Raw genomic sequence first — 27,689 nt, 5'->3', positions numbered from 1 at the left:
GGTCTACGAGGGTACGTAGACAACACTCTCCCCTCTCGTTGCTATGCATCACCATGATCTTCCATGTGGGTCGAAATTTTTTGAAATTACTACGTTCCCCAACAGTAGCATCAGAACCAGGTTTTATGCGTTGATGTTATACGCACGAGTAGAACACAAGTGAGTTGTGGGCGATATAAGTCATACTGCTTACCAGCATGTCACACTTTGGTTCGGCGGTATTGTTGGATGAAGCGGCCCGTACCGACATTACGCGTACGCTTACGCGAGACTGGTTTTACCGCCGTGCTATGCACACAGGTGACTAGCGGGTGTCAGTTTCTCCAACTTTAGTTGAACCGAGTGTGGCTACGCCCGGTCCTTGCGAAGGTTAAAATAGCACCAACTTGACAAACTATCGTTGTGGTTTTGATGCGTAGGTAAGAACGGTTCTTGCTAAGCCCGTAGCAGCCACGTAAAATTTGCAACAACAAAGTAGAGGACGTCTAACTTGTTTTTGCAGGGCATGTTGTGATGTGATATGGTCAAGACATGATACTAAATTTTATTGTATGAGATGATCATGTTTTGTAACCGAGTTATCGGCAACTGGCAGGAGCCATATGGTTGTCGCTTTATTGTATGCAATCCAATCGCCCTGTAATGCTTTACTTTATCACTAAGCGGTAGTGATAGTCGTAGAAGCATAAGATTGGCGAGACGACAACGATACTACGATGGAGATCAAGGTGTCGCGCCAGTGACGATGGTGATCATGACGGTGCTTCGGAGGTGGAGATCACAAGCACAAGATGATGATGGCCATATCATATCACTTATATTGATTGCATGTGATGCTTATCTTTTATGCATCTTATCTTGCTTTGATTGACGGTAGCATTATAAGATGATCCCTCACTAAATTATCAAAGTATAAGTGTTCTCCCTGAGTATGCACCGTTGCGAAAGTTCTTCGTGCTGAGACACCACGTGATGATCGGGTGTGATAGGTTCTACGTTCAAATACAACGGGTGCAAAATAGTTGCACACGCGGAATACTCAGGTTAAGCTTGACGAGCCTAGCATATAACAGATATGGCCACGGAACACGGAGACCTAAAGGTCGAGCGTGAATCATATAGTAGATATGATCAACATAGTGATGTTCACCGTTGAAACTACTCCATCTCACGTGATGATCGGACATGGTTTAGTTGATATAGATCACGTGATCACTTAGAGGATTAGAGGGATGTCTATCTAAGTGGGAGTTCTTAAGTAATATGATTAATTGAACTTAAATTTATCATGAACTTAGTCCTGATAGTATTTTGCAAATTATGTTGTAGATCAATAGCTCGCGTTGTTGCTTCCCTATGTTTATTTTGATATGTTCCTAGAGAAAAATTATGTTGAAAGATGTTACTAGCAATGATGCGGATTGGATCCGTGATCTGAGGATTATCCTCATTGCTGCACGGAAGAATTATGTCCTTGATGCACCGCTAGGTGACAGACCTATTGCAGGGGCAGATGCAGACGTTATGAACGTTTGGCTAGCTCAATATGATGACTACTTGATAGTTTAGTGCACCATGCTTAACGGCTTAGAATCGGGACTTCAAAAATGTTTTGAACATCATGGACCATATGAGATGTTCCAGGAGTTGAAGTTAATATTTCAAGCAAATACCCGAGTTGAGAGATATGAAGTCTCCAACAAGTTCTATAGCTAAAAGATGGAGGAGAATAGCTCAAGCAGTGAGCATGTGCTCAGATTGTCTGGGTACTACAATCACTTGAATCAAGTGGGAGTTAATCTTCCAGATAAAATAGTGATTGACAGAATTCTCTAGTCACCATCACCAAGTTAGTAGAACTTCGTGATGAACTATAATATGCAAGGGATGACGAAAGTAATTCCCGAGCTCTTCGTGATGCTGAAATCGACGAAGGTAGAAATCAAGAAAAACATCAAGTGTTGATGGTTGACGAGACCACTAGTTTCAAGAAAGGGGCAAAGGGAAGAAGGGGAACTTCAAGAAGAACGGCAAGCAAGTTGCTGCTCAAGTGAAGAAGCCCAAGTCTGGTCCTAAGCCTGAGACTAAGTGCTTCTACTGCAAAGGGACTGGTCACTGGAAGCGGAACTACCCCAAGTATTTGGTGGATAAGAAGGATGGCAAAGTGAACAAAGGTATATTGGATATACATGTTATTGATGTGTACTTTACTAGTGTTTATAGCAACCCCTCGGCATTTGATACTGGTTCAGTTGCTAAGAGTAGTAACTCGAAACGGGAGTTGCAGAATAAACAGAGACTAGTTAAGGGTGAAGTGACGATGTGTGTTGGAAGTGGTTCCAAGATTGACATGATCATCATCGCAGACTCCCTATACTTTCGGGATTAGTGTTGAACCTAAATAAGTGTTATTTGGTGTTTGCGTTGAGCATGAATATGATTTGATCATGTTTATTGCAATACGGTTATTCATTTAAGTTAGAGAACAATTGTTGTTCTGTTTACATGAATAAAACCTTCTATGGTCATACACACCAACGAAAATGATTTGTTGGATCTCGATCGTAGTGATACACATATTCATAATATTGAAACCAAAAAGATGCAGAGTTAATAATGATAGTGCAACTTATTTGTGGCACTGCCGTTTAGGTCATATTGGTGTAAAACGCATGAAGAAACTCCATGCTGATGGGATTTTGGAATCACTTGATTATGAATCACTTGATGCTTGCGAACCATGCCTCTTGGGCAAGATGACTAAAACGCCGTTCTCCGGAACAATGAAGCAAGCAACAGATTTATTGGAAATCATACATACTGATGTATGTGGTCCGATGAGTGTTGAGGCTCGCGGCGGGTATCGTTATTTTCTAACCTTCACAGATGATTTGAGCAGATATGGGTATATCTACTTTATGAAACATAAGTCTGAAACATTTGAAAAGTTCAAAGAATTTCAGAGTGAAGTGGAAAATCATCGTGACAAGAAAATAAGGTTTCTACAATCTGATCGCGGAGACGAATATTTGAGTTACGAGTTTGGTCTTCAATTAAAAAAATGTGGAATAGTTTCACAAATTCGTGTCACCTGGAACACCACAGCATAATGGTGTGTCCGAACGTCATAACCGTACTTTATTGGATATAGTGTAATCTATGATGTCTCTTACCGATTTACCACTATCGTTTTGGGGTGATGCATTAGAGACAGCTGCATTCACGTTAAATAGGGCACCATCTAAATCCGTTGAGACGACACCATATGAACTGTGGTTTGGCAAGAAACCAAAGTTGTTGTTTCTTAAAGTTTGGGATTGCAATGCTTATAAGAAAAAGTTTCATCCTGATAAGCTCAGACCCAAATCGGAGAAATGTGTCTTCATAGGATACCCAAAGGAGACTGTTGGGTACACCTTCTATCACAGATCCGAAGGCGAAACATTCGTTGCCAAGAATGGATCCTTTCTAGAGAAGGAGTTTCTCGTGAAAGAAGTGGGTGGGATGAAAGTAGAACTTGATGAGGTAACTATACCTGCTCCCTTATTGGAAAGTAGTTCATCACAGAAATCTGTTCCTGTGACTCCTACACCAATTAGTGAGGAAGCTAATGATGATGATCATGTAACTTCAGATCAAGTTACTACCGAACCTCGTAGGTCAGCCAGAGTGAGATCCGCACCAGAGTGGTACGGTAATCCTGTTCTAGAGGTTATGTTACTAGACCATGACGAACCTACGAACTATGAAGAAGCGATGGTGAGCCTAGATTCCGCGAAATGGCTTGAGGCCATGAAATCTGAGATGGGATCCATGTATGAGAACAAAGTGTGGACTTTGGTTGACTTGCCCGATGATCGGCAAGCCATTGAGAATCAATGGATCTTCAAAAGGAAGACGGACGCTGATAGTAGTGTTACTATCTACAAAGCTAGAATTGTCGCAAAAGGTTTTCGACAAGTTCAAGGTGTTGACTACGATGAGAGTTTCTCACTCGTATCTATGCTTAAGTCTGTCCGAATCATGTTAGCAATTGCCGCATTTTATGAAATCTGGCAAATGGATAAACAAAACTGCATTCCTTAATGGATTTATTAAAGAAGAGTTGTATATGATGCAACCAGAAGGTTTTGTCGATCCTAAAGGTGTTAACAAAATGTGCAAGCTCCAGGGATCCATCTATGGACTGGTGCAAGCATCTCGGAGTTGGAATATACGCTTTGATGAGTTGATCAAAGCATATAGTTTTATACAGACTTGCGGTGAAGCCTGTATTTACAAGAAAGTGAGTGGGAGCACTACAACATTTCTGATAAGTATATGTGAATGACATATTGTTGATCGGAAATAATGTAGAATTATTCTGCAAACCATAAAGGAGTGTTTGAAAGGAGTTTTTCAAAGAAAGACCTCGGAGAAGCTGCTTACATATTGAGCATCAAGATCTATAGAGATAGATCAAGACGCTTGATAAGTTTTTCAATGAGTACATACCTTGACAAAATTTTGAAGTAGTTCAAAATGGAACAGTCAAAGAAAGAGTTCTTGCCTGTGTTACAAGGTGTGAAATTGAGTAAGACTCAAAGCACGACCACGGCAGAAGATAGAAAGAGAATGAAAGTCATTCCCTATGCCTCGGCCATAGGTTCTATAAAGTATGCCATGCTGTGTACCAGATCTATTGTATACCCTACACTGATTTTGGCAAGGGAGTACAATAGTGATCTAGGAGTAGATCACTGGACAGCGGTCAAAATTATCCTTAGTGGAATAAGGATAGGTTTCTCGATTATGGAGGTGACAAAAAGGTTCGTCGTAAAGGGTTACGTCGATGCAAGTTTTTGATACTGATCCAGATAACTCTAAGTCTCAATCTGGATACATATTGAAAAAGTGGGAGCTATTAGCTAGAGTAGCTCCGTGCAGAGCATTGTAGACATAGAATTTGCAAGATACTTACGGATCTGAATGTGACAGACCCGTTGACTAAAATTATCTCACAAGCAAAACATGATCACAACTTAGTACACTTTGGGTGTTAATCACATAGCGATGTGAACTAGATTAATGACTCTAGTAAATCCTTTGGGTGTTGGTCACATATCGATGTGAACTACGGGTGTTAACCACATAAATATGTGAACTATTGATGTTAAATCACATGGCGATGTGAACTAGATTATTGACTCTAGTGCAAGTGGGAGACTGAAGGAAATATGCCCTAGAGGCAATAATAAAGTTATTATTTATTTCCTTATATCATGATAAATGTTTATTATTCATGCTAGAATTGTATTAACCGGAAACATAATACATGTGTGAATACATAGACAAACAGAGTGTCACTAGTATGCCTCTACTTGACTAGCTCGTTGATCAAAGATGGTTATGTTTCCTAGCCATTGACATGGGTTGTCATTTGATTAACGGGATCACATCATTAGGAGAATGATGTGATTGACTTGACCCATTCCGTTAACTTAGCACTCGATCGTTTAGTATTTTGCTATTGCTTTCTTCATGACTTATACATGCTCCTATGACTATGAGATTATGCAACTCCCGTTTACCGGAGGAACACTTTGTGTGCTACCAAACGTCACAACGTAACTGGGTGATTATAAAGGTGCTAAGCTAAAGAACCTGTAGAGCACCTTTATAATCACCCATTTACGTTGTGACGTTTGGTAGCACACAAAGTGTTCCTCCGGTAAACGGGAGTTGCATAATCTCATAGTCATAGGAACATGTATAAGTCATGAAGAAAGCAATAGCAACATACTAAACGATCGGGTGCTAAGCTAACGGAATGGGTCAAGTCAATCACGTCATTCTCCTAATGATGTGATCCCGTTAATCAAATGACAACTCATGTCTATGGCTAGGAAACATAACCATCTTTGATTAACGAGCTAGTCAAGTAGAGGCATACTAGTGACACTCTCTTTGTCTATGTATTCACACATGTATTATGTTTCCGGTTAATACAATTCTAACATGAATAATAAACATTTATCATGATATAAGGAAATATATAATACTTTATTATTGCCTCTAGGGCATATTTCCTTTAGTCTCCCACTTACACTAGAGTCAATAATCTAGTTCACATCGCCATGTGATTTAACATCAATAATTCACATCACCATGTGATTAACACCCATAGTTCACATCTCTATGTGACCAACACTCAAAGGGTTTACTAGAGTCAATAATCTAGTTCACATCGCTATGTGATTAACACCCACAGAGTACTAAGGTGTGATCATGTTTTGATTGTGATATAATTTTAGTCAACGGGTCTGTCACATTCAGATCCGTAAGTATTTTGCAAATTTCTATGTCTACAATGCTCTGCACGGAGCTACTCTAGCTAATTGCTCCGACTTTCAATATGTATCTAGACCGAGACTTAGAGTCATCTAGATTAGTGTCAAAACTTGCATCGACGTAACCCTTTACGATGAACCTTTTGTCACTTCCATAATCGAGAAACATATCCTTATTCCACTAAGGATAATTTTGGCCGTTGTCCAGTGATCTACTCCTAGATTACCGTACCACTCTGGTGTGGATCTCACTCTGGTTTACCTACGAGGTTTGGTAGTAACTTGATCTGAAGTTACATGATCATCATCATTAACTTCCTCACTAATTGGTGTAGGAGTCACAGGAACAGATTTCTGTGATGAACTACTTTCCAATAAGGGAGCAGGTACAGTTACCTCATCAAGTTCTACTTTCCTCCCACTCACTTCTTTCGAGAGAAACTCCTTCTCTAGAAAGGATTCATACTTAGCAACGAATGTCTTGCCTTCGGATCTGTGATAGAAGGTGTACCCAACAGTCTCCTTTGGGTATCCTATGAAGACACATTTCTCCGATTTGGGTTTGAGCTTATCAGGATGAAACTTTTTCACGTAAGCATCGCAACCCCAAACTTTAAGAAACGACAACTTTGGTTTCTTGCCAAACCACAGTTCATAAGATGTCGTCTCAACGGATTTAGATGGTACCCTATTTAACGTGAATGTAGTTGTCTCTAATGCATAACCCCAAAACGATAGTGGTAGATCGGTAAGAGACATCATATATTGCACCATATCTAATAAAGTACGGTTACGATATTCGGACACACCATTACACTGTGGTGTTCCACGTGGCGTGAGTAGTGAAACTATTTCACATCGTTTTAACTGAAGGCCAAACTCGTAACTCAAATACTCTTCTCCACGATCAGATCGTAGAAACTTTATTTTCTTGTTACGATGATTTTCCACTTCACTCTGAAATTATATGAACTTTTCAAATGTTTCAGACTTCTGTTTCATTAAGTAGATATACCCATATCTTCTCAAATCATCTGTGGAGGTCAGAAAATAATGATACCCGCTACGAGCCTCAACACTCATCGGATCGCATACATCAGTATGTATGATTTCCAACAAATCTGTTGCTCTCTCCATAGTTCCGGAGAACGGCGTTTTTAGTCATCTTGCCCATGAGGCATGGTTCGCAAGCATCAAGTGATTCATAATCAAGTGATTCCAAAATCCCATCAGTATGGAGTTTCTTCATGCGCTTTACACCAATATGACCTAAACGGTAGTGCCACAAATAAGTTGCACTATCATTATTAACTTTGTATCTTTTGGCTTCATTATTATGAATATGTGTATCACTACGATCGAGATCCAACAAACCATTTTATTGGGTGTATGACCATAGAAGGTTTTATTCATGTAAACAGAACAATAATTATTCTCTAATTTAAATGAATAACCGTATTGCAACAAATATGATCAAATCATATTCATGCTCCACGCAAACACCAAATAACACTTATTTAGTTTCAACACTAATCCCGAAAGTATAGGGAGTGTGCGATGATGATCATATCAATCTTGGAACTACTTCCAACACACATCGTCACCTCGCCTTTTACTAGTCTCTGTTTATTCTGCCACTCCCGTATCGAGTTACTACTCTTAGCAACTGAACCAGTATCAAATACCGAGGGGTTGCTATAAACACTAGTAAAGTACACATCAATAACATGTATATCCAATATACCTTTGTTCACTTTGCCATCCTTCTTATCCACCAAATAGTTGGGGTAGTTCCGCTTCCAGTGACCAGTCCCTTTGCAGTAGAAGCACTTAGTCTCAGGCTTAGGACCAGACTTAGGCTTCTTCACTTGAGCAGCAACTTGCTTGCCGTTCTTCTTGAAGTTCCCCTTCTTCCCTTTGCCCTTTTCTTGAAATTAGTGGTCTCGTCAACCATCAACACTTGATGTTTTTTTCTTGATTTCTACCTTCGTGGATTTCAGCATCGCGAAGAGCTCGGGAATTACTTTCGTCATCCCTTGCATACTATAGTTCATCACGAAGTTCTACTAACTTGGTGATGGTGACTAGAGAATTCTGTCAATCACTATTTTATCTGGAAGATTAACTCCCACTTGATTCAAGCGATTGTAGTACCCAGACAATCTGAGCACATGCTCACTGCTTGAGCTATTCTCCTCCATCTTTTAGCTATAGAACTTGTTGGAGACTTCATATCTCTCAACTCGGGTATTTGCTTGAAATATTAACTTCAACTCCTGGAACATCTCATATGGTCCATGACGTTTAAAACGTCTTTGAAGTCCCGATTCTAAGCTGTTAAGCATGGTGCACTAAACTATCAAGTAGTCATCATATTGAGCTAGCCAAACGTTCATAACATCTGCATCTGCTCCTGCAATAGGTCTGTCACCTAGCGGTGCATCAAGGACATAATTCTTCTATGCAGCAATGAGGATAATCCTCAGATCACGGATCCAATCCGCATCTTTGCTACTAACATCTTTCAACATAATTTTCTCTAGGAACATATCAAAATAAACATAGGGATGCAACAACGCGAGCTATTGATCTGCAACATAATTTGCAAAATACTATCAGGACTAAGTTCATGATAATTTTAAGTTCAATTAATCGTATTACTTAAGAACTCCCACTTAGATAGACATCCCTCTAATCATCTAAGTGATCACATGATCCAAATCAACTAAACCATGTCCGATTAACACGTGAGATGGAGTAGTTTCAATGGTGAACATCACTATGTTGATCATATCTACTATATGATTCACGCTCGACCTTTCGGTCTCTGTGTTCCGAGGCCATATCTGTATATGCTAGGCTCGTCAAGTTTAACCTGAGTATTCCGCGTGTGCAACTGTTTTGCACCCGTTGTATTTGAACGTAGAGCCTATCACACCCGATTAACACGTGGTGTCTCAGCACGAAGAACTTTCGCAACGGTGCATACTCAGGGAGAACACTTTATCTTGAAATTTTAGTGAGAGATCATCTTATAATGCTACCGTCAATCAAAGCAAGATAAGATGCATAAAGAATTAACATCACATGCAATCAATATAAGTGATATGATATGGCCATCATCATCTTGTGCTTGTGACCTCCATCTCCGAAGCATCGTGCTCGTGATCTCCATCTCCAAAGCATTGTGCTCGTGATCTCCATCTCCGAAGCATTGTGCTCGTGATCTCCATCTCCGAAGCACCGTCATGATCACCATCGTCACCGGCGTGACACCTTGATCTCCATCGTAGTATCGTTGTCGTCTCGCCAACTTATTGCTTTTACGACTATCGCTACCGCTTAGTGATAAAGTAAAATAATTACATGGCGATTGCATTGCATACAATAAAGCGACAACCATATGGCTCCTACCAGTTGCCGATAACTCGGTTACAAAACATGATCATCTCATACAATAAAATATAGCATCATGTCTTGACCATATCACATCACAACATGCCCTGCAAAAACAAGTTAGACGTCCTCTACTTTGTTGTTGCAAGTTTTACGTGGCTGCTACGGGCTTAGCAAGAACCGTTCTTACCTACGCATCAAAACCACAACAATAGTTTGTCAAGTTGGTGCTGTTTTAACCTTCGCAAGGACCGGGCGTAGCCACACTCGGTTCAACTAAAGTGAGAGAGACAGACACCCGCCGGTCACCTTTAAGCAACGAGTGCTCCCAACGGTGAAACCAGTCTCGCGTAAGCGTACGCGTAATGTCGGTCCGGGCCGCTTCATCTCACAATACCGCTGAACCAAAGCATGACATGCTGGTAAGCAGTATGACTTATATCGCCCACAACTCACTTGTGTTCTACTCGTGCATAGCATCAACGCATATAACCAGGCTCGGATGCCACTGTTGGGGAACGTAGTAATTTCAAAAAAATTCCTACGCACACGCAAGATCATGGTGATGCATAGCAACGAGAGGGGAGAGTGTTGTCCACGTACCCTCGTAGACCGAAAGCGGAAGCGTTGTCACAACGCGGTTGATGTAGTCGTACGTCTTCACGATCCAACCGATCAAGTACCGAACGCACGGCACCTCCGAGTTCAGCACACGTTCAGCTCGATGACATCCCTCGAACTCCGATCCAGCCGAGTGTTGAGGGAGAGTTTCGTCAGCACGACGGCGTGGTGACGATGATGATGTTCTACCGACGCAGGGCTTCGCCTAAGCACCGCTACGATATTATCGAGGTGTAATATGGTGGAGGGGGGCACCGCACACGGCTAAGAGATCAATAGATCAATTGTCCTCTAGAGGTGCCCCCCTGCCCCCGTATATAAAGGAGCAAGGGGGAGGCCGCCGGCCTAGGAGGTGTGGCGTGCCAGGAGGAGTCCTACTCCTACCGGGAGTAGGACTCCCCCCCTTTCCTTGTTGGACTAGGAGTGGAAGAAGGGAAGGGAGAAGGAGAAAGAAGGAAAGGGGCGCCCCCCTCCCTAGTCCAATTCGGACTAGCCCATGGGGAGGGGTGCGGCCACCCTTTGGGGTCTTTCTCTCCTTTCCCGTATGGCCCATTAAGGCTCAATACGAATTCCCGTAACTCTCCGGTACTCCGAAAAATACCCGAATCGCTCGGAACCTTTCCGAAGTCCGAATATAGTTGTCCAATATATCGATCTTTACGTCTCGGCCATTTCGAGACTCCTCGTCATGTCCCCGATCTCATCCGGGACTCCGAACTCCTTCGGTACATCAAAACTCAATAAAACTATCATCGTAACGTTAAGCGTGCGGACCCTACGGGTTCGAGAACTATGTAGACATGACCGAGACACCTCTCCGGTCAATAACCAATAGCGGGACCTGGATGCCCATATTGGCTCCCACATATTCTACGAAGATCTTTATCGGTCAGACCGCATAACAACATACGTTATTCCCTTTGTCATCGGTATGTTACTTGCCCGAGATTCGATCGTCGGTATCTCGATACCTAGTTCAATCTCGTTACCGGCAAGTCTCTTTACTCGTTCCGTAATACATCATCCCGCAACTAACTCATTAGTCACAATGCTTGCAAGGCTTATAGTGATGTGCATTACCGAGTGGGCCCAGAGATACCTCTCCGACAATCGGAGTGACAAATCCTAATCTCGAAATACGCCAACCCAACAAGTACCTTTGGAGACACCTATAGAGCACCTTTATAATCACCCATTTACGTTGTGACGTTTGGTAGCACACAAAGTGTTCCTCCGGTAAACGGGAGTTGCATAATCTCATAGTCATAGGAACATGTATAAGTCATGAAGAAAGCAATAGCAACATACTAAACGATCGGGTGCTAAGCTAACGGAATGGGTCAAGTCAATCACGTCATTCTCCTAATGATGTGATCCCGTTAATCAAATGACAACTCATGTCTATGGCTAGGAAACATAACCATCTTTGATTAACGAGCTAGTCAAGTAGAGGCATACTAGTGACACTCTATTTGTCTATGTATTCACACATGTATTATGTTTCCGGTTAATACAATTCTAGCATGAATAATAAACATTTATCATGATATAAGGAAATATATAATACTTTATTATTGCCTCTAGGGCATATTTCCTTCAGGCGGGAGGGTTGCTTGTTGGCCGCAGGGTGAGACGGGAGGCCAATGTGCCACAGACCAGCGGGCCCGGGGAGAGGAGTAGGAGAGCGCGCGCGTCCGTTGCGTGTCCGCGTCGACGCAAATCCGGCTCAAAAATGGGTCGGGAATGGGTCGCCCGCAGACGAAAAACGGACGCGCGTCCGTTTGGATCGGCGCGTTGGGCCGCCTTTTGTGTCTGCACCGACCCAAACGGACGGCCACGGACGAAATGGGTCGCCCCTTTGGAGTCGCTCTTATGAGCACCTTCGAGAGACCGAGCCGGCATATCATCTTAAGATTCATGAAGTCGGGCGCCTCGTAGTCAACGAGAAGGTCTACTTTCACTTAACATGCATCGCCGGAAATCCTGACATAAAACCAGGAATAATACAAGCACCTGGACTTGAACCTTGGTGGGCTGAGGATACCGCTGTCCTCCTAAAAATCCTATCACAGGTTGGTTCGCTACGACATCCTTTCTTAAAGGCATTGTTGTGAAAGAAGTTAATCTAATGGTTGGTGCTGTTTTTCACATCTTGTAATGTTTTGACCCTAGTTGTATTTGTTCTTCACTCTGTTAAATACTCCCTCCGTAATAAAATATAAAATCATGTAGATCACTAAAGTAGTGATCTAAACGCTCTTATATCTCTTTACGGAAGGAGTAATTATAAAAATATCTGTGTGCATCACAATGATGCAGAGCCCAGAGTTTTAACCTCCTTCCAAGAAAAGGAAAAATCATCTCGGCTGAAATGTCCTTTCGTAACGAAGAGAAAAAAACCTGACTAGCCTCTAAACTTAAGGAGCATTACATAAACTCTGTCTTTATACATTTTTTGGCAGAGAAATATTCCAGCCTATAAAACGTGGCCAAACCTGTTGAAATCAAAGTACGCGTACATATAAACAGCACGTATGGATAAAAGAGTTTTACTTTGTTTTTTTTTTTGAAGCTAAAAGAGGTTTAGTTCTACCACGTGCCATAGAATCGTATTCCTGAAGAGGATTTGAGAGTACGTTAAATTCCTTTTTCTTTGCTGCCACTAACTATTTTAATCTTTTTAGCTTTTCATCAGAAATCTTTTTCTCTTTTTACGTTACTATGTTTAATTATTATGTAGAATAAATAATATGATGAGGTAGGTATTTTGGTGTACAAGTAAGGGCAAATCCAAAGCGGACCCTCAAATCGACAGACCGACCTGTCCAGACACAATTTGATATCTAATGTAGTACCCATCGGTCCGCTGATGCGTCCGGACATCCTTTTTTCACAAACCGGAACCAAAACAGGGGGACTTTGCGAGAGTCCGAACATCCACATACGAATCAAAAGCCATCACATACCCTCTCCTCTCTGTCCGTGCAGGATTTGGCGGAAGACTAGAATGATAGCACATGCATTTGGCGGATAGCTTTGAGTGGCTAGCTCTCGTATCAATGTATGGACACCGATCCAGACCGGCATGCGGACATATGCAGTATCCGTTTTAGGGGTATGTGTTGAAGATGCCCTAACCTATCTGTTGTTGTACATCTAGGTAGTTAATGGTAACTCGTTAATGCAGTGTTGTATTGGTGATGTTCTCCTTATAATCTCCTTCGACGAGAGAATAGTACTTGTCGCCAGGTACCACGGTGCAAACTACAAAGCAGGCGCAAGGTGTAGGACGACGCTACAGTATTATAGGTTGTCAAATAATCGCAACATGGATGATGTTGCCAACATCCATTGCAACATGGATCATATTGCGGTCACCTTCGACTTGCGTAACAATTGTAAGTGCGGGCATTTGGTCACCCATTGCAACATGGACCATGTTGTGATCACCCATAACAACATGGATCAAGTTGCAGTCACGTCGTGTTGCGATACAAGGACGATCTCGGCAAGGATATTGCAACATGGTGGTTTTCTTTTTCTTTTCTTTTTTGCAGAAAAACTTCCAATCTACTCCCTCCGTCTAGGTGTGTAAGTCATCTTACGAAAACCAAATAATCTCAAAACACTTAGGCGCGGTACATTAACTCTCATCTCGTTTCTTGTTTCGTGTCATATCAACCAATAAGATATGTGAGCCATGCATGTTTTAAATGACTTGAGACTACCAAACAAGACATGCAGTGGTTAGTCCATTGCATGCAATGTTATTAATTAGCAAAAATACATTAAGTTCTCTCGTTTTTCCATTCACCTTGGTCGCGGTGCGCAACCTAAGATGACTTAGACTAGCCACAATGGGTAGTAACATAGAGTAGTAACATGCACATGTTACTACTCCAGGTTACTACCTCTATAGTGGGGAGTAACATATGTGTGGTAACATGCAATACTTCATTTATTAGGCTATAGACTCATCTTGTCTTGATATGTGTGATGTTACTCATACTAGTAGTAACTAGCTATGTTACCACATGCCTCTCTTTCTTCATTTATTGCTTGTCACATCATCTATTTTATCTAGATATGTGTGATGTTACTACCTATGTTACTCCCATTGTGGGTAGGCTTACACACCTAGACGGAGGGAGTATTCATCTTCAATCATGGCAGTACAACGAACAACAGAAATAAAAATTACATCCAGATCCGTAGACCACCTAGCGATGACTACAAGCACTAAAGCGAGCCGAAGGCACGCCGCAGTCATCGACAATGCAGTTCTTGAAACACGGCGGCTGTGCATGGCAGCGGCGACAAAGGGTATTGCAATGTGGTGGTCTCCACGGTTGCCTTGCAACACGGTGGTTGTTCCAGCAACAATGTGCGGCGACAAGGTAACCTTGCAATTGGATGGTTTCCGCGGTTGCTTTGTAACACGGCGACTATTGCAACGATGGGCGGCGGCGTGCACAGTTCTTCTCATCTGCATCAGTGCATGAGCGTGCGGCTCAATGGCGACGGAGGCATCAGCCATGGCGGTTGCTCGGTGGTGAAGAAAATAAGGAGAGGTTGAGGAAAAGTCGTGTGGAGGAGGAAGGGGATAAGGTAGAGGAGGAGAAAGGTCATGTGGGCCTAGGGCAACGTGACGTGTGATGGAGGTGGTTGATTTCTTTCCATAAATCGGCCAAGTATTTCCCTGTGTTCCCCGTTCCTTTATCTACAAACCGGCCAAGTTCGGTGTCATACGAAAATAGCCTCTCATTTTTGCGAACATGACCCACGTCTATTGAGAAAATTTACTAGAAGTACAAAGCAAAAATTACATCAAAATCACTGGACCACTAGAGTTGTCAGAATGAGACATCGGCGTGCCACTGTCTCTGCTCCCTTACCGGAGTCAGGCCAACCTTGTCGATGACATCCGAAAAGTCTTCGTGCATGTACCCTAAGAACCAACACCACAGAGTTATAGTCGTGGTGAGAGACTCTAACCTCATCGACTCAAGGCGACGACGGGAATCTAAGTCAAAGTTGTGTCGACTCCGCCCAGACGGGCAAACTCGAGGAGGATCGGAGCCAGTAAGACCAGTAGAAAGATGAAGCGTCCCCCCTACAAAGACTGAATAAAACCTAACCTAAACTACTAACCGAGGCATCGGAACTCTCCCCCCCCCCCCCAATCGTTGGCGCCGGAGCGGTAGATAGAGGGACGTCCACAGGCTCGGCAACGGAGCCTCGAGGGCCCATGGTAGGGGGAGGAATAGGTCCATGACGATAGAACAACTCCAACGCGCCGACCCATTTTGTTTGCACGCGTCCGTTTGGGTCAAAACGGACACAAAAGTCGGCCCAAAGCGCGGGTCCAAAAGGACGCGCGTCCAATTTTCGTCCGTTTGGCGACCCATTCCAGGCCCAAATTTGTGCCCCATTTGCGTCGACGCGGACACAAGATGGATGCGCGCGCCGCCCGCCTACTCCTCCCCTGGCCCGCCAGTCGGTGGCACATAGGGCATTCTCTTTCTCCCATCCACAACAAGCACCCGGCCGCCCCACCCCATCGCCGCCGCCGCCTAGTTTCGGTGCCCTTGCCAGCCAGCCGCACCCACATGCCTCCCCCTGCAGCACGCACCTTCCAACGTCGCCGCCACCACCGCCTCGTCGCCGGACCACCGCAGCTTCCTCCAACGTCGTTGCCAGCACCAACTCCCCCCCCCCCCCCCCCGCCCCTTCCCCGTCCAGCTCCTTCGGCGATGACGCCACTGTTGGCTGACGCCGCCACGCTTGCCGGACGCCGCCAGACCAGCTACTATGATATATTTATTTGGCTTGTAAACTTTGTTGCTCCCTCTATCCGGTGAAAAGTGTATGTTTGGCTTCAAAATTTATCCACAAAAGAGTGTACATCTATCTTTCCAATGCACATTAAAGTAGAAAAAATTGCTTCTCGCTTATCACACAGTAATCAAGACCAACAGCATTCGTCTCTTTAATTTTTTTTCATGCACTTAGGTCACTGGGGTAGGGTAATTAAAAACAGAGAGATAGTGGCTTGCACCTTTCCAATGCATTTTTTACTCCACTCCATAATTTCTCCTAAAAATTATATATATACACTTTTCACTAGACGGAGGAAGTATATTTGTTTGATTGTGAAACTACGTAAGATGTTTGTATTTTTTTTGAGGAAAACACGGTTGGCCGGCCGCGAGGGTGAAAATGGGTCCGTGTTGGTGGCACGGCCGACCCAAACGCTAAAGGGAGCGGACGACGAGCGAGCGGGCGATCAAATGGACAAAAAAACAAACAAAGCGCGCGTCCGTTTGGGTCGGCGCGTTGGAGTTGCTCTTATTGCTCTGCCCAACCATCCAAATAACTACCTAGAACACTCAAAAATCTAGTTGGAGGTTCATGTAGTCCAGCCAGAAGCCCAGAAGTGTGACGGCTAACAAGAACACAAAATCTGAGTGACGCTGACAGGTTCATCATCCTTCCTTGGATGGGTACTCATTATTGCGTCCTTATCCGCTGTATCCCCCCATCCCTTGCAGTTAGTTGCAGGCAGCATGGGCCGGCCTCGCAGTTGTGTTCCATGAAGCGAAATCCTTGTATCCTCTTCTTCGGCAAACATAGGCCATGTGAGTGACTGACCGGCATGCATGCCCAATTAAGGGATCTGGTTTGGATAAGGGCTCACTCTCAACTTTCCTGGTAATAATCTGTACTATTTTTTTTCTCTTCTTTGGCAAAATCTTACAACAATGCACGGCAACCGAGTGGAGGATAGATAAACACACACGGATGAACAGTACTCCTGCATGTGTTCTTGATGCAGCTAAGTTTAATTGGTGCTGATAATTAAGTCACGTTCAAGCATATGTTCCCAGTAAGTACATTATGGCTGATGTTAAATCAATTCATGCCCGTACCAGTTGTTCACTTGTCAGCAAGAAAGGTCCATGATTTGTCTTATCACTGTCTCGTTGAATCTCTGATAAATAATTCGGTACTGGTTTTTTAAGCTCCAACCACATGATCGATGATTCTGCATTTGAAAGAACAGCGAGAAATAACAGCACCACCGATCGATCAAGTGAAGATGAAAGATCTAGTCTTGAGCAAGATGGCATGAAGGAAATTGCCGTGGTCAATTGATCTTCTTGTTCAGAGGCCAAATCAAATACGTACAGTAGAAAATAAGGACAAATGTACGTATGCGCGTTGAGTGCCCTCATCATCCCAATTAACTGACGCATCAACTAGAAACAAAAGGATTAAACCAAGCAAGGATCATGAACCATGATCAAGAACAAGAAGTAAAACTAGGAGACAATGATGAAGATTAGAGAGAGCCCCTCGCTTCGCTTCACTTCAGTCCCCCTGTTTAATTAATCCCTCTTCCCCTGTCGGAAGTACAAAAATAATGATGTGGGGATTCGTGAGCTTGTCCCCTCCCATGGCTACGGGCACCCTACCGTTGTTGTTGCTGCTGTTGGGACTGTGGCGGCTGCGGCTGCCTCCTGTGGTGCTTGTTGTTGTGCATCCAGACCTTGAAGACCTGCCGCCGGACGCCAGCCTGCGCGCAGAGCTGCTCCACCAGGGCCTCGTCTTGTTTCAGCATCCGCCACCCCACCCGCTCCGCCAGCGCCAGCATCTGCCCCCTCTGCTCTGCCGTGAACCTCGTCCGGAACCGCTTCGGCCGCCGCGCCTGCCCGTGCCCCTGCCCTGGAGCCGACGTCGAGGGCGGGCCCGGGCCGGGCTCCTCGCTGGACGACTCGGTCGTCGTGCCACCGCCGCTGGGTGTGCGTTGGTATTGGTGGTGGTGGGGGTTGTACGCGAACGGCGGCGCGTGCGGGTGGCCGGCCGCGTAGGGGTGGTGGTGCTGCGGAGGCGGCATGAGCAGCGGCACGCGCGGAGCCGTCGTCGGCGTGGCGGCGGGCGCGGGGAGGAAGAGGCGGGGGTGCTGCTGCCCGTCGTCCCTGCGGTGGAAGCTGCGGTGGCACCCGCAGGCGGCGCACCTGAGGAGGTCGTGGGCGCCGGAGGGCATGAACTCCCCGCAGCCGTCCACGGCGTGCCCGCCCTGCGCGGCCGCGTGGTTGCGCAGGCACTCGCGGTACCTCGCCTCCCAGCTCCCGGCCGCCCCGCTGTTCCCCGAGGAGGCGTCGGAGGGCGCGCGCGTGCCGGGCGGCGTCCCGGCGGCGTGCTCCGGCCCCGTGAACTCCATCACCGCATGCCTCTGGCTCTGGGCTCTGGATGGATGCAGCTAGCGCGCAGGCGCTTGGCCTCTTGTGGTTTTGTAGCCACCAAGGAGCGAGAGCGAGAGATGGGCTTCAGCAGGGGAGACACTGGTTCTGAAATGGCACTTTTGTCTCCTACAGGGCCGGCGATGCGTGGTGGTGGTGGAGCGACGAGCGACCGACAGCGGCACGGCAGGGGAAGGCGTCACCCCCTCCCTGCAGCCCTTTAATTGTCCCACGTGCAGAGATGGGGGTTACTACGAGCATGTGCAACATCTGGTAAAAAAAAAAGTCTAACAATTCCTCCGGTCTGTGTGTTTTTTCATTTATTAACCGGCTATATTGTCCCGCCTTTTATTGAACTAAAATTATACTTTTCTTTGGAAAAAAAGGCCAAAGGTGTTTATCAAATCAAATTAAGTTTTCGATAAATCATAAATTAACATAGTAGAATATTTATGTCCCGCTGCAACGCACAGATGATTATCTAGTGCTAATAAAAAATATTTTTATAATGACTTCTAGTTCAAGCACTAGATCTCTCTTTAGTTTGTTCCCGGATACCAGGATTAGTAATGACATTACCTATATTAAACACTTCGGGTTCATGAACACAAACTTGATATAATTAAAATTGGAATGAGAACCGTTCAAACCTGAATTAAAATTAGCCACATAGGAAGAGCGCTAACTTGATTCGCAAAAAAAAAATGCTAACTCATGTTAACATTTTATTTTATTTTTGCGAGGGAAACTCGTGTTAACATTGTGGCATGCGTAAAGGTTTTTTAAGGCATATCACTAACACAGCACTAAAAACACTAGATCTTCAACTTCCCTAAATGGACATCAAGAAATAATACTACATGGCAAAAAGGGAGAGAGGTGCTTCATCATCAAACGTGATCACCAAGACAAACCAAACCAAACAATTCCATCCATCCTACTACACACTTTAATCTTCGAAAACTTCTTTCTCAAAGAAACGATTGGACGCGAACACGGCGGCTTGCACCACCTAAGGCCGTGGCCATGGCGGGCACCCCACCCTCTCCTGCCATCCAGCTCGCCGCGCACCTCTCCTCCATTTCCCCATCTTCGTTACGCACCGCACGCGTCGAGCCCTCGCCGTCACAGTTGTCGTACAGGGCCTCAAAAACCACCGGATACCGCCTGGCGACCAACTTCTCCCTCGCCGCCCCACGGCGCACCTTCCCCGACGTCGTCTTCGGCACCGCGCCGCTCTGGACAAGCATCACCCGACCAACCCTCACCCTTTCCGCCTCCCACACTGACCGCCTTATGCCGTCGCAGAGACTCGTGTGATCATCGCTGCGGCTTCCCTTCTGCAGCTCCGCGACGACGCACATTTGCTCCTTCGAAGACCTTGTCGCCGGCGCGGTGAAAGCGGCGATGCAGCCACCCCTCACGCGGTCCGGCGCGCTGCCGAAAGCGGCCGTCTCGACGTAGTGTGCGTGCACGTGGCCGTCAAGCGCGGAGACGACCACGTCGACGCTACGGCCGACGACATACAGGTACCGCTCCGGTCCGGTGACCACGCCGCGGTCGCCCGTGCGCACGAAGCACGACCCCGCCCTCCCCGGCATCCTCCCGCAGAATGCCTCGTGGCTCGCCGACGGGTGGCCTAGGTACCCCGACGCGTTGCTCGGCGAGGACACCCAGACCTCCCCCTCCGTGCCGTCCCTCACCGGCTCGCCGGTCTTCTCATCCACCACGACGATCTCGATCTCCGACGCCTCGTGCGCCCTGGACGATGGCAGCCTCGCCGACGGCAGAAGCTTCTTGTACGACGGGAGGCCGTCCACGCGGCCGCTGGTGCTCCGCCACGCCGTGGACACGAACGTGCAGTTCTCGGCGAGGCCGTACGACGGAGAGACCGACTCGGAGCGCAGCCCGTGGCGGCCGAACTCTGCGACGAACTCGTCGACGCACGCCTTGTAGATCGGCTCGTTTATCAGGATCAGGTTGCGGAGGCTGCCGAGCTGCAGTCCGTGCGCCGACGCCGAGCGCCCGCCGCCGCGGCGGAGGACGAGCGGCAACGTGAATGACGGTACGGGCGTGCACGTCGCCTTGAACTCGGAGATGAGCTCTAGCCAAAGGCGCGGGCGCCGGAGGAAGGCGTCGGGCGAGGCCAGCACGCAGGTGGCGCCGGAGACTACCGTGAGGAGCAGGAACATGAGGCCGCAGTCGTGGTACTGCGGCAGCCACGAGACGATCGTGCTGCCGGGGCCCAGGTCGTAGGCCCGCCTCGCCGCCCGCACGTTGTGCGCCGCCGAGCCGGCGGTAACAACCACGGGCTTCGGGACGCCCGTCGCGCCGGACGTGTACTGGACCAGGTACGCGTCTCCCGCGCCGCAGCCCGCGTGGCCCGCCATGGCGCCCGGCAAACCAGCTTCACCTTCGTCCAGCCCGTCCACGGACAGCCAGCGCAGGCCGCTCAGCGCGGCGGCTAGCCGGCTCGACGAAGCGACGGCGGTGACGTAGCGCGCGTCGGCGACGGCAGCGCTGGGCCTCGTCTGAGACACGGCGCGCAGGAGTTGCGCGTGCGCGGGGCCGGGCCTGGACGGGTCGGGCGGGATGACGGGCACCGCGGTGAGACCGGCGCGCTGGCACGCGAAGAGGAGCTTGACGAGGCGGAGGCCCGGGGAGGCGAGCACGAGCACGGTGTCGCCGCGCCGTAGCGTGCCGAGGAGCCCGGACGCCAGGCGCTCCACCGCAGCATTGAGCTCGGAGTAGGTGATCGCGGTGGATGACATGGCGCCGGTGGCCGCGTCGTCGTCGGCCCAGACGAAGGCCGGCTTGGCGGCGAACGCCGGCATCCTGGCCCACAGGGGCAGGTACCGGTGCACCACCGGCTGGTCCGGGTAGCAGGGGTCGTAGTTCTCGGTCGCCATGGCCGTGCGTACTACTGCCAGCTATGTCTCCAGTGTCAGTAACTTGTCTGTAACAACGCATGCAACGCAGCGGTATTTATAGTGGCACCCGATCCGCCATGGCGATGGCGACGGTCGCCAGCGAGCGAGATCGCGACGATCGATGTAGCGCAGGCGATGTGTCAGCCGACGGCGACGTGGACGAAAACAAAGAGGGCGGTGGGTTGGTGTCGCCTCCTTGGGTGCATCCCGGCGGCGGCGGATATGTGAGGGCATATGCCGTGCAAGCTGTTTATTTTTGCCGCGCTCAACAGTCTCGTGATCGGGACCTGCACCGCAGCATGCACCAGTATATCCTCCCACTCATCAGTGATCCCAATCTCTGTCGCCCGCAACAATGTCCGAATCCGTTGATGCCGAGGAGTGTGTGAGAACGACCCCCGGAATGTGGGATCTGCACGGGCATATTCACGCTATCGCACTCACGGAAATGTATTTTTGGGAGGATGTAGCGATTGGGCGATATCGCTCGTGTTGATGCGATGACGCCGACGAGTCTATCCACCTCTCTTTTTTTATGGTAATACGTGCCTCATTTATATCATAAAAAACATTGTACAAGTCACGTACATACCGACCTGACAAAACTGAACAAATAGCAGAACGCTAGCCTTTACACAAAGGCACGCCAGGCAAGAGTAAAACTACAAACAAGACTTAAGAAACCTCTGAGCTTGACACCAACGTCCGTCACCTGCCTCTGGCACCACAGCAGTCATCAAAGGAAAAAAATGACGGATCACCTCCACACCCGAGCTCGACGCGGCTCCATCGCTGATATGCAGCTTTACGGAACTCCAAGGTGGCTCGCCAAAGACAAAATCATTACCATTGAACGAATCAGACCGCGGCAACACCCCGGACACGCCATCGAACTCCAGATCTGGCACCCCCACACGACTAAGACGTCGGAGGAGGAAACCATACCTGCCATCCACGTACTACGAACCCAGCACACGACCCACCATCTTCCAGATGCCGCCGATGTAGACCACAATCTGCATCCGCTCCTGGACTACCTCCCAAGCTCCGTGCGGCGCTTGAGCAAATCCCGTCGCAACGACGAGGCCCAAGGACACAGGTCCACCACGAGGATAACGCCGTCACTGCACCATCCTTGCTTGAACAGGCTGGATTCCAAATCCATCCCTAACCATAGGACCGATCGCCTTGTCAGAGTAGGATCTAAAGAAACTTTATTGAGCGCCGCCATCGCCATCGCCGAAGCCAAGACAATGAACAGCCTAAAAACTAAGCAAATTTGGCGTAAAACTATCCACACGCGTGGATCCGATGACCCCCCCCCCCCCCCCCCCCCCCCACCACCACCACCGACAACCGAGGTCGTCGGCGGAGGAGAGCCGCCGGAGGACGGCGATGGAAGAAGCGCTCCGCGAGGACAGGCGAGATCGCCTTTCTTTCCTCTCCTCGAAGAAAGAAAGGAAATGAGTCTATCCACCTCTACCCGGCGCAACCAGGCTGTTTCCTATTCAATTCTACGCTCGCTTGTCCGTATAATAACACCCACCTCAAGGTTCCCGACCCATTATTCTCAACAACAACAAAAGTTCCCGACCCATTTAGCTTCTTCTTTTTTGCGGGAGATTTAGCTTGTTATTTTTCTCTATATCTACTCCTTTTCTTGTCATTTTCCCTCCATTTTCTTCTCCAGTGTTTTTTCATTTTCTGTTTGACCAACTTTTCCCCTTTTGTGCTTGTTCTTCTTTTTATTATTTGTCCTTTTCACTTTGTTTTGTTGGGAGGGGGTGGGGTTAAATACGCGATTTAAGAAAAATGAACATAAATCCTAGTCGTGCATGAGTTTATTATAGTTACCCCTTTTAAACATTAATACTTTTTTTCTGAGCACCAATTTTTTAACATAATATGAACATTTTCTTCTGTTCTAGAATCATTTATAATTTTCGCTATTCTTATTTTTACTGATTTAGAATAGAAAAATATGTTAAATAAATGATTACTAAGATATTGGCCTTTCCCGTGGCGGGACCATGTAGGAGCTTTGTAGGCATTAAAATGGTAATTTGACGCACAAAACGTTACAAGAACTCGACAACCACTAGGTTCCCACAAAATGAGTTATATCTCGCTTACTACGCTTGCCTTAGTGGGCCCGCACGGTTTTGGGAAGCTTGTGTGGACCCGTGCGAATCAGTTTTAGAACCTTCCACGTGGTTTTATATTTTTCTTAATTTTGCATCGATTTTTTGTTTTTTATTTTCTACGCGTTTTCTGCATTGGTTTCATGGTTTCTTTTGGTTTCTATTTCCCCTTTTTATTTTTAGTTTTAAAATTGTCAAGAAAAATACAGATTGAACATTTTCATATACAGGTTAAAGATTTTCAGATTCGCGTTAAACTTTTTCCAAACACATATTGAACATTTTGTAAAATGCATAATGAACATTTTGTAAAATGGACATTGCACATTTTTTAATACACAATGAAAAAATTTAAACACACTTTTGAATAATTTTTAAAAAAATGCAAACATGTTATTATGTGTTGCAACATTTTTTAAAAATTCCATTAACAGTTTTTTGTATGTTATGACATTTTTTTATATAACTGTGCAAACGAACTTTTACATTTGTGATCATTTTTAAAAATGCCATGAAACATATTTTAAAATGTGTGAATCTTTTTGAAACTTTCATGAGAATGGTATGGAATATTATTTACAAATTATGCGAACACATTCCTAAATTCTCATGAGGATTTAAATAATGTAATTATCATAGTTTTTAAATGCGTGAACACTTTTTAAAATGTGTATATCTTCTCAATTAATTCAGTTTTGTTTCTGTCACTATTGGATCCAAGCACATGTATCAAAATGTGTGTATCTTCTACAATTTGAAAATAAACAATATCTCTAGTTTTCATCAAGAAAATCATTAGTAAAAAATCTTCTACAATTTTAAAATAAACAGTATCTCCCTTAGACTCTTACACATGTATCAAACTAATTATGCATCCACCATCAGTATAACATACAAGGTCACATATTTGCCTTCTTGGTGGACAAAAGATACACTTGCACATACGCATGGTCTTAACATTGACAAAAACAATTCGTTCAAGTCTGCAGTTTCTTGAAAATGCAAAAGTTGGCCTCCATCCAAGCCAAATTGCCTATGTCATGTGAACTCAAAAGACCCAGGTCACTCACTCACAAAAAAATGACCCAGGTCACCAAGTCAGCAATACACATGGTTGACCCCAAGCTAGGATAATAAGAATGATAACTTAGGGATTCTCTTTTGTGATGCCCAATTTGCACACACTGAAGGCATTCAAATTTATCATAGTATAGGCAATGCGAAGGTAATTTTGAAAACTAGTTGCCCAAGCATCCATATTCCTCTCTTCTTTTCCCATACATGTGTTTGCAAAAAAAAAATATGAATAATTCATGGATGCAAGTCAGTTGTATATTTTTCATCTATAAAAAATATTAAGAAAACAATGACTTGTTGTCATATGTATAAAAAGACAAATTTCGGTAAGGTGGTGCCTATTTGGCTCAAGCACTATTACTTTATATCTTTCCTTTTTGTCTAGGTGCCATATGGTCATACTTTTTTTTATTAAATTTGTAAGTCCACATGATGTAGCATGACTTTCATCCATGAATCATATTCTTTCACATTTTTTAAGGCTCGAAAAAGGGGAAAGGAAGGAAGGAAAAGATGTGCATGGGAAACTAGTTGCACATCTATATATTATTTCCCAAATAATTAGTTAATGCTTAAATATTGATGAGTTAAGTTGATTTTGAGTGAGTTAAGGGGATGAGCGAATGATAATGTTACTTTTGGGGTGGAATTGCACACTCGTATGCACATTGCATACCAAAGTAAGAAAAAATATAGTGCGGAAATTTCTCTGTGGATATATTTAAAACTTTAATATTCCACTAAGTACAAGAAAATCATTTTATTAGAAAACACATCAGACTTATAAAAATCGAGGCGCAGTTCCAGAATGCATGGGATGTTGAATGATTGTTGAACCAAAAACATGAAAGAAATATTTGGCCACAAAGAAACCAATAAACAAGCAATGCCAACAATTCGACAACATATCTCTCGTAGATATTCTTTACTCCATCATTATCCCTTCAACTTACTTACACCAAATCATGCACTCTATAAATATTTATCAACTTTAGCACTATTTGTCATGGTATTGAAGGTTCTATAACATAGAAACAAACAAATACATATGCATTGAATTCATCTAAGTTCCATAATTTACATTCTAAAGACATGTAATTTGTTCTTTTCCAATTGTTCACCGATATAGAATAATTTGGTTTGAAAAAAATTAAGTACAATGTCTCAAAATAAAAAAATAAAGCTAACACCACTTTCTTTGCAATATAAGTTTAAATTTATTGAAACGGTGTCTTCCAAAATTGATAACATAATAAAATATGGCTAATTGTATTTGAATATTTAGCTATATTGTTATGTGGTTAATTTCGTTAGTATAATAGAAAAAGATGCTAGTTAAGATTGTATGTCGAGAGAGTAAATTATAAAATGATATAATAGTCTAGTTTAAATAAGTGATAAAAGTCTTCTTCAAGTCTAGGATCGCCAGTGGCTAATGTCAATCACCGCAGCATCGTCGAGGAGAAGTCTAGGATCGGCATTTACACTAGAACAATATTGATGGATTTGGTGTACAACACTCAATAAAAATGAAATCTTCGACAAAGTGATAATTTTCTCTCCAATATTGAATATATTAATGAGGAATTTGCACTACTAGGGAAAAGCCTATACACAGAATCTTACCAGCAGCGCGCTTTAAAATAAGGCGCTGCTGCTAAGTAGTAGTAGCGCGCGAATGCAAAACTCGCTGCTGAAACAAGTTTATCAATAGCGCGCCCACTCTAAGACGCGCTACTGCTATAATTCTCACGACGTCGCCGCGAGGCCAGTTATAGCAGCAGCGCGTTAACACAAAGAGTGTTACTGCTACGGATCATAGCAGTAGCGCATTTACACAATAACCGCTACTGCTAAGTTTACTACAAAAATTTAGTCCCACCTCGCTCCGTGAAGAGAGTTTGTACCACCTTAAATATGTTACTTCTACAACTTTCACAAGCACTTGGTCTTCATTGAACTCTAGGTATAGGATCTGTGGCCGCAATAGGAATCCTCACCGGTGAGGATTCCTATTGACAAATCAGATTGTACACAAAAAAGACCATTGATGATCAATGTATTTTTATGTCCATGTCTATTTTTACATCCTGACACATAGCAGTAGCGCGTTCTCGGCGAAAGGCGCTACTGATAGGTCGTTTAGCAAAACGCGCTACTGCTAAGCCATTCCATCTCCCACCCCCCACTCACCTATCCAATCCAGATCACACTCACACGCTCACTCGATCTTCCCCTCAACCCCCCACGCCGCCGGTCCTCCCCCGTCGCCCCTCCTCCGATCTGCGCCGCCATCACCTCCTCCTCCTCGCTGGACTCGGTACCGGCCTCCTCCTCCGTCCTCCCTCCACTCGCCGCTGGCCGGCCCCTCCTCGCTCCGCCTTCCTCCTCCGTCCTCCCTCCACTCGCCGCCGGCCGGCCCCTCCTCGCTCCGCCTTCCTCCTCCGTCCTACTCTCTTCTCCCTCCTTGAGTCGCCCCTCCTTCTCCCTCCTCCCTGCTACATTTTGATTTAGTAGGCTAGTTCATATGCAACATTTTGATTTAGTTGATATGATTTAGTTGATTTAGTAGGCTAGTTGATTTAGAACATTTTGATTTAGTTGATTTAGTAGGCTAGTTGATTTAGTTCATTTAGTAGGCTAGTTGATTTAGTTGATAGGTAGATGCTTTTGTTTTTTGTAATAAGTTATTTTTTGGCAAAATGTAGGTGCCAATTTAGTTAAATTTGCCACTTGTTTTTTTAATCAATTATCTTAGGCAATAGGGGCCAAATTATTTGGTAGATATTTGTGAAAAGTTTTTTCGGCAATAGGTGCCACCGAAATGCTTTGGTTGGTGGTACCTTGTCATCTAATATGTTACTAGATCTTAGGATTATAATTGTCCATAAAATTGCTTCTCGCGGAAGAACCAAAAATATCACATGCTACTGTTTTTCTTTCCTGTAAAGT

At 45.2% G+C, this 27,689-nt stretch overlaps 2 protein-coding genes across 2 annotated transcripts; both read right to left on the bottom strand.

Annotated features, from left to right (window-relative positions):
• Positions 1 to 17,460: 17,460 nt before the first annotated feature.
• Positions 17,461 to 18,829, bottom strand: LOC109740221 (zinc-finger homeodomain protein 6). Its single transcript, XM_020299259.3, has one exon. The coding sequence runs from the start codon at positions 18,568 to 18,570 to the stop codon at positions 17,818 to 17,820; it is 753 nt and encodes a 250-aa protein (XP_020154848.1). The 5' UTR covers positions 18,571 to 18,829; the 3' UTR covers positions 17,461 to 17,817.
• A 531-nt stretch (positions 18,830 to 19,360) lies between these two features.
• On the bottom strand, positions 19,361 to 21,498 carry LOC109740106 (uncharacterized). Its single transcript, XM_020299139.4, has one exon. The coding sequence runs from the start codon at positions 21,496 to 21,498 to the stop codon at positions 19,561 to 19,563; it is 1,938 nt and encodes a 645-aa protein (XP_020154728.1). The 3' UTR covers positions 19,361 to 19,560.
• Positions 21,499 to 27,689: the final 6,191 nt, after the last annotated feature.

The sequence above is a fragment of the Aegilops tauschii genome, chromosome 1 (genome assembly GCF_002575655.3).
Source record: "Aegilops tauschii subsp. strangulata cultivar AL8/78 chromosome 1, Aet v6.0, whole genome shotgun sequence".
NCBI classification, from domain to species: Eukaryota; Viridiplantae; Streptophyta; class Magnoliopsida; order Poales; family Poaceae; genus Aegilops; species Aegilops tauschii.
Note: the sequence above shows the minus strand (reverse complement) of the source record. Positions and strands in the feature narration are given on the sequence as shown.

What these genes read in the sequence shown, in the direction of transcription:
- LOC109740221 (XM_020299259.3), bottom strand. Translation starts at nt 18,570, where the DNA reads ATGGAGTTCACGGGGCCGGAGCACGCCGCCGGGACGCCGCCCGGCACG.
- LOC109740106 (XM_020299139.4), bottom strand. Translation starts at nt 21,498, where the DNA reads ATGGCGACCGAGAACTACGACCCCTGCTACCCGGACCAGCCGGTGGTG.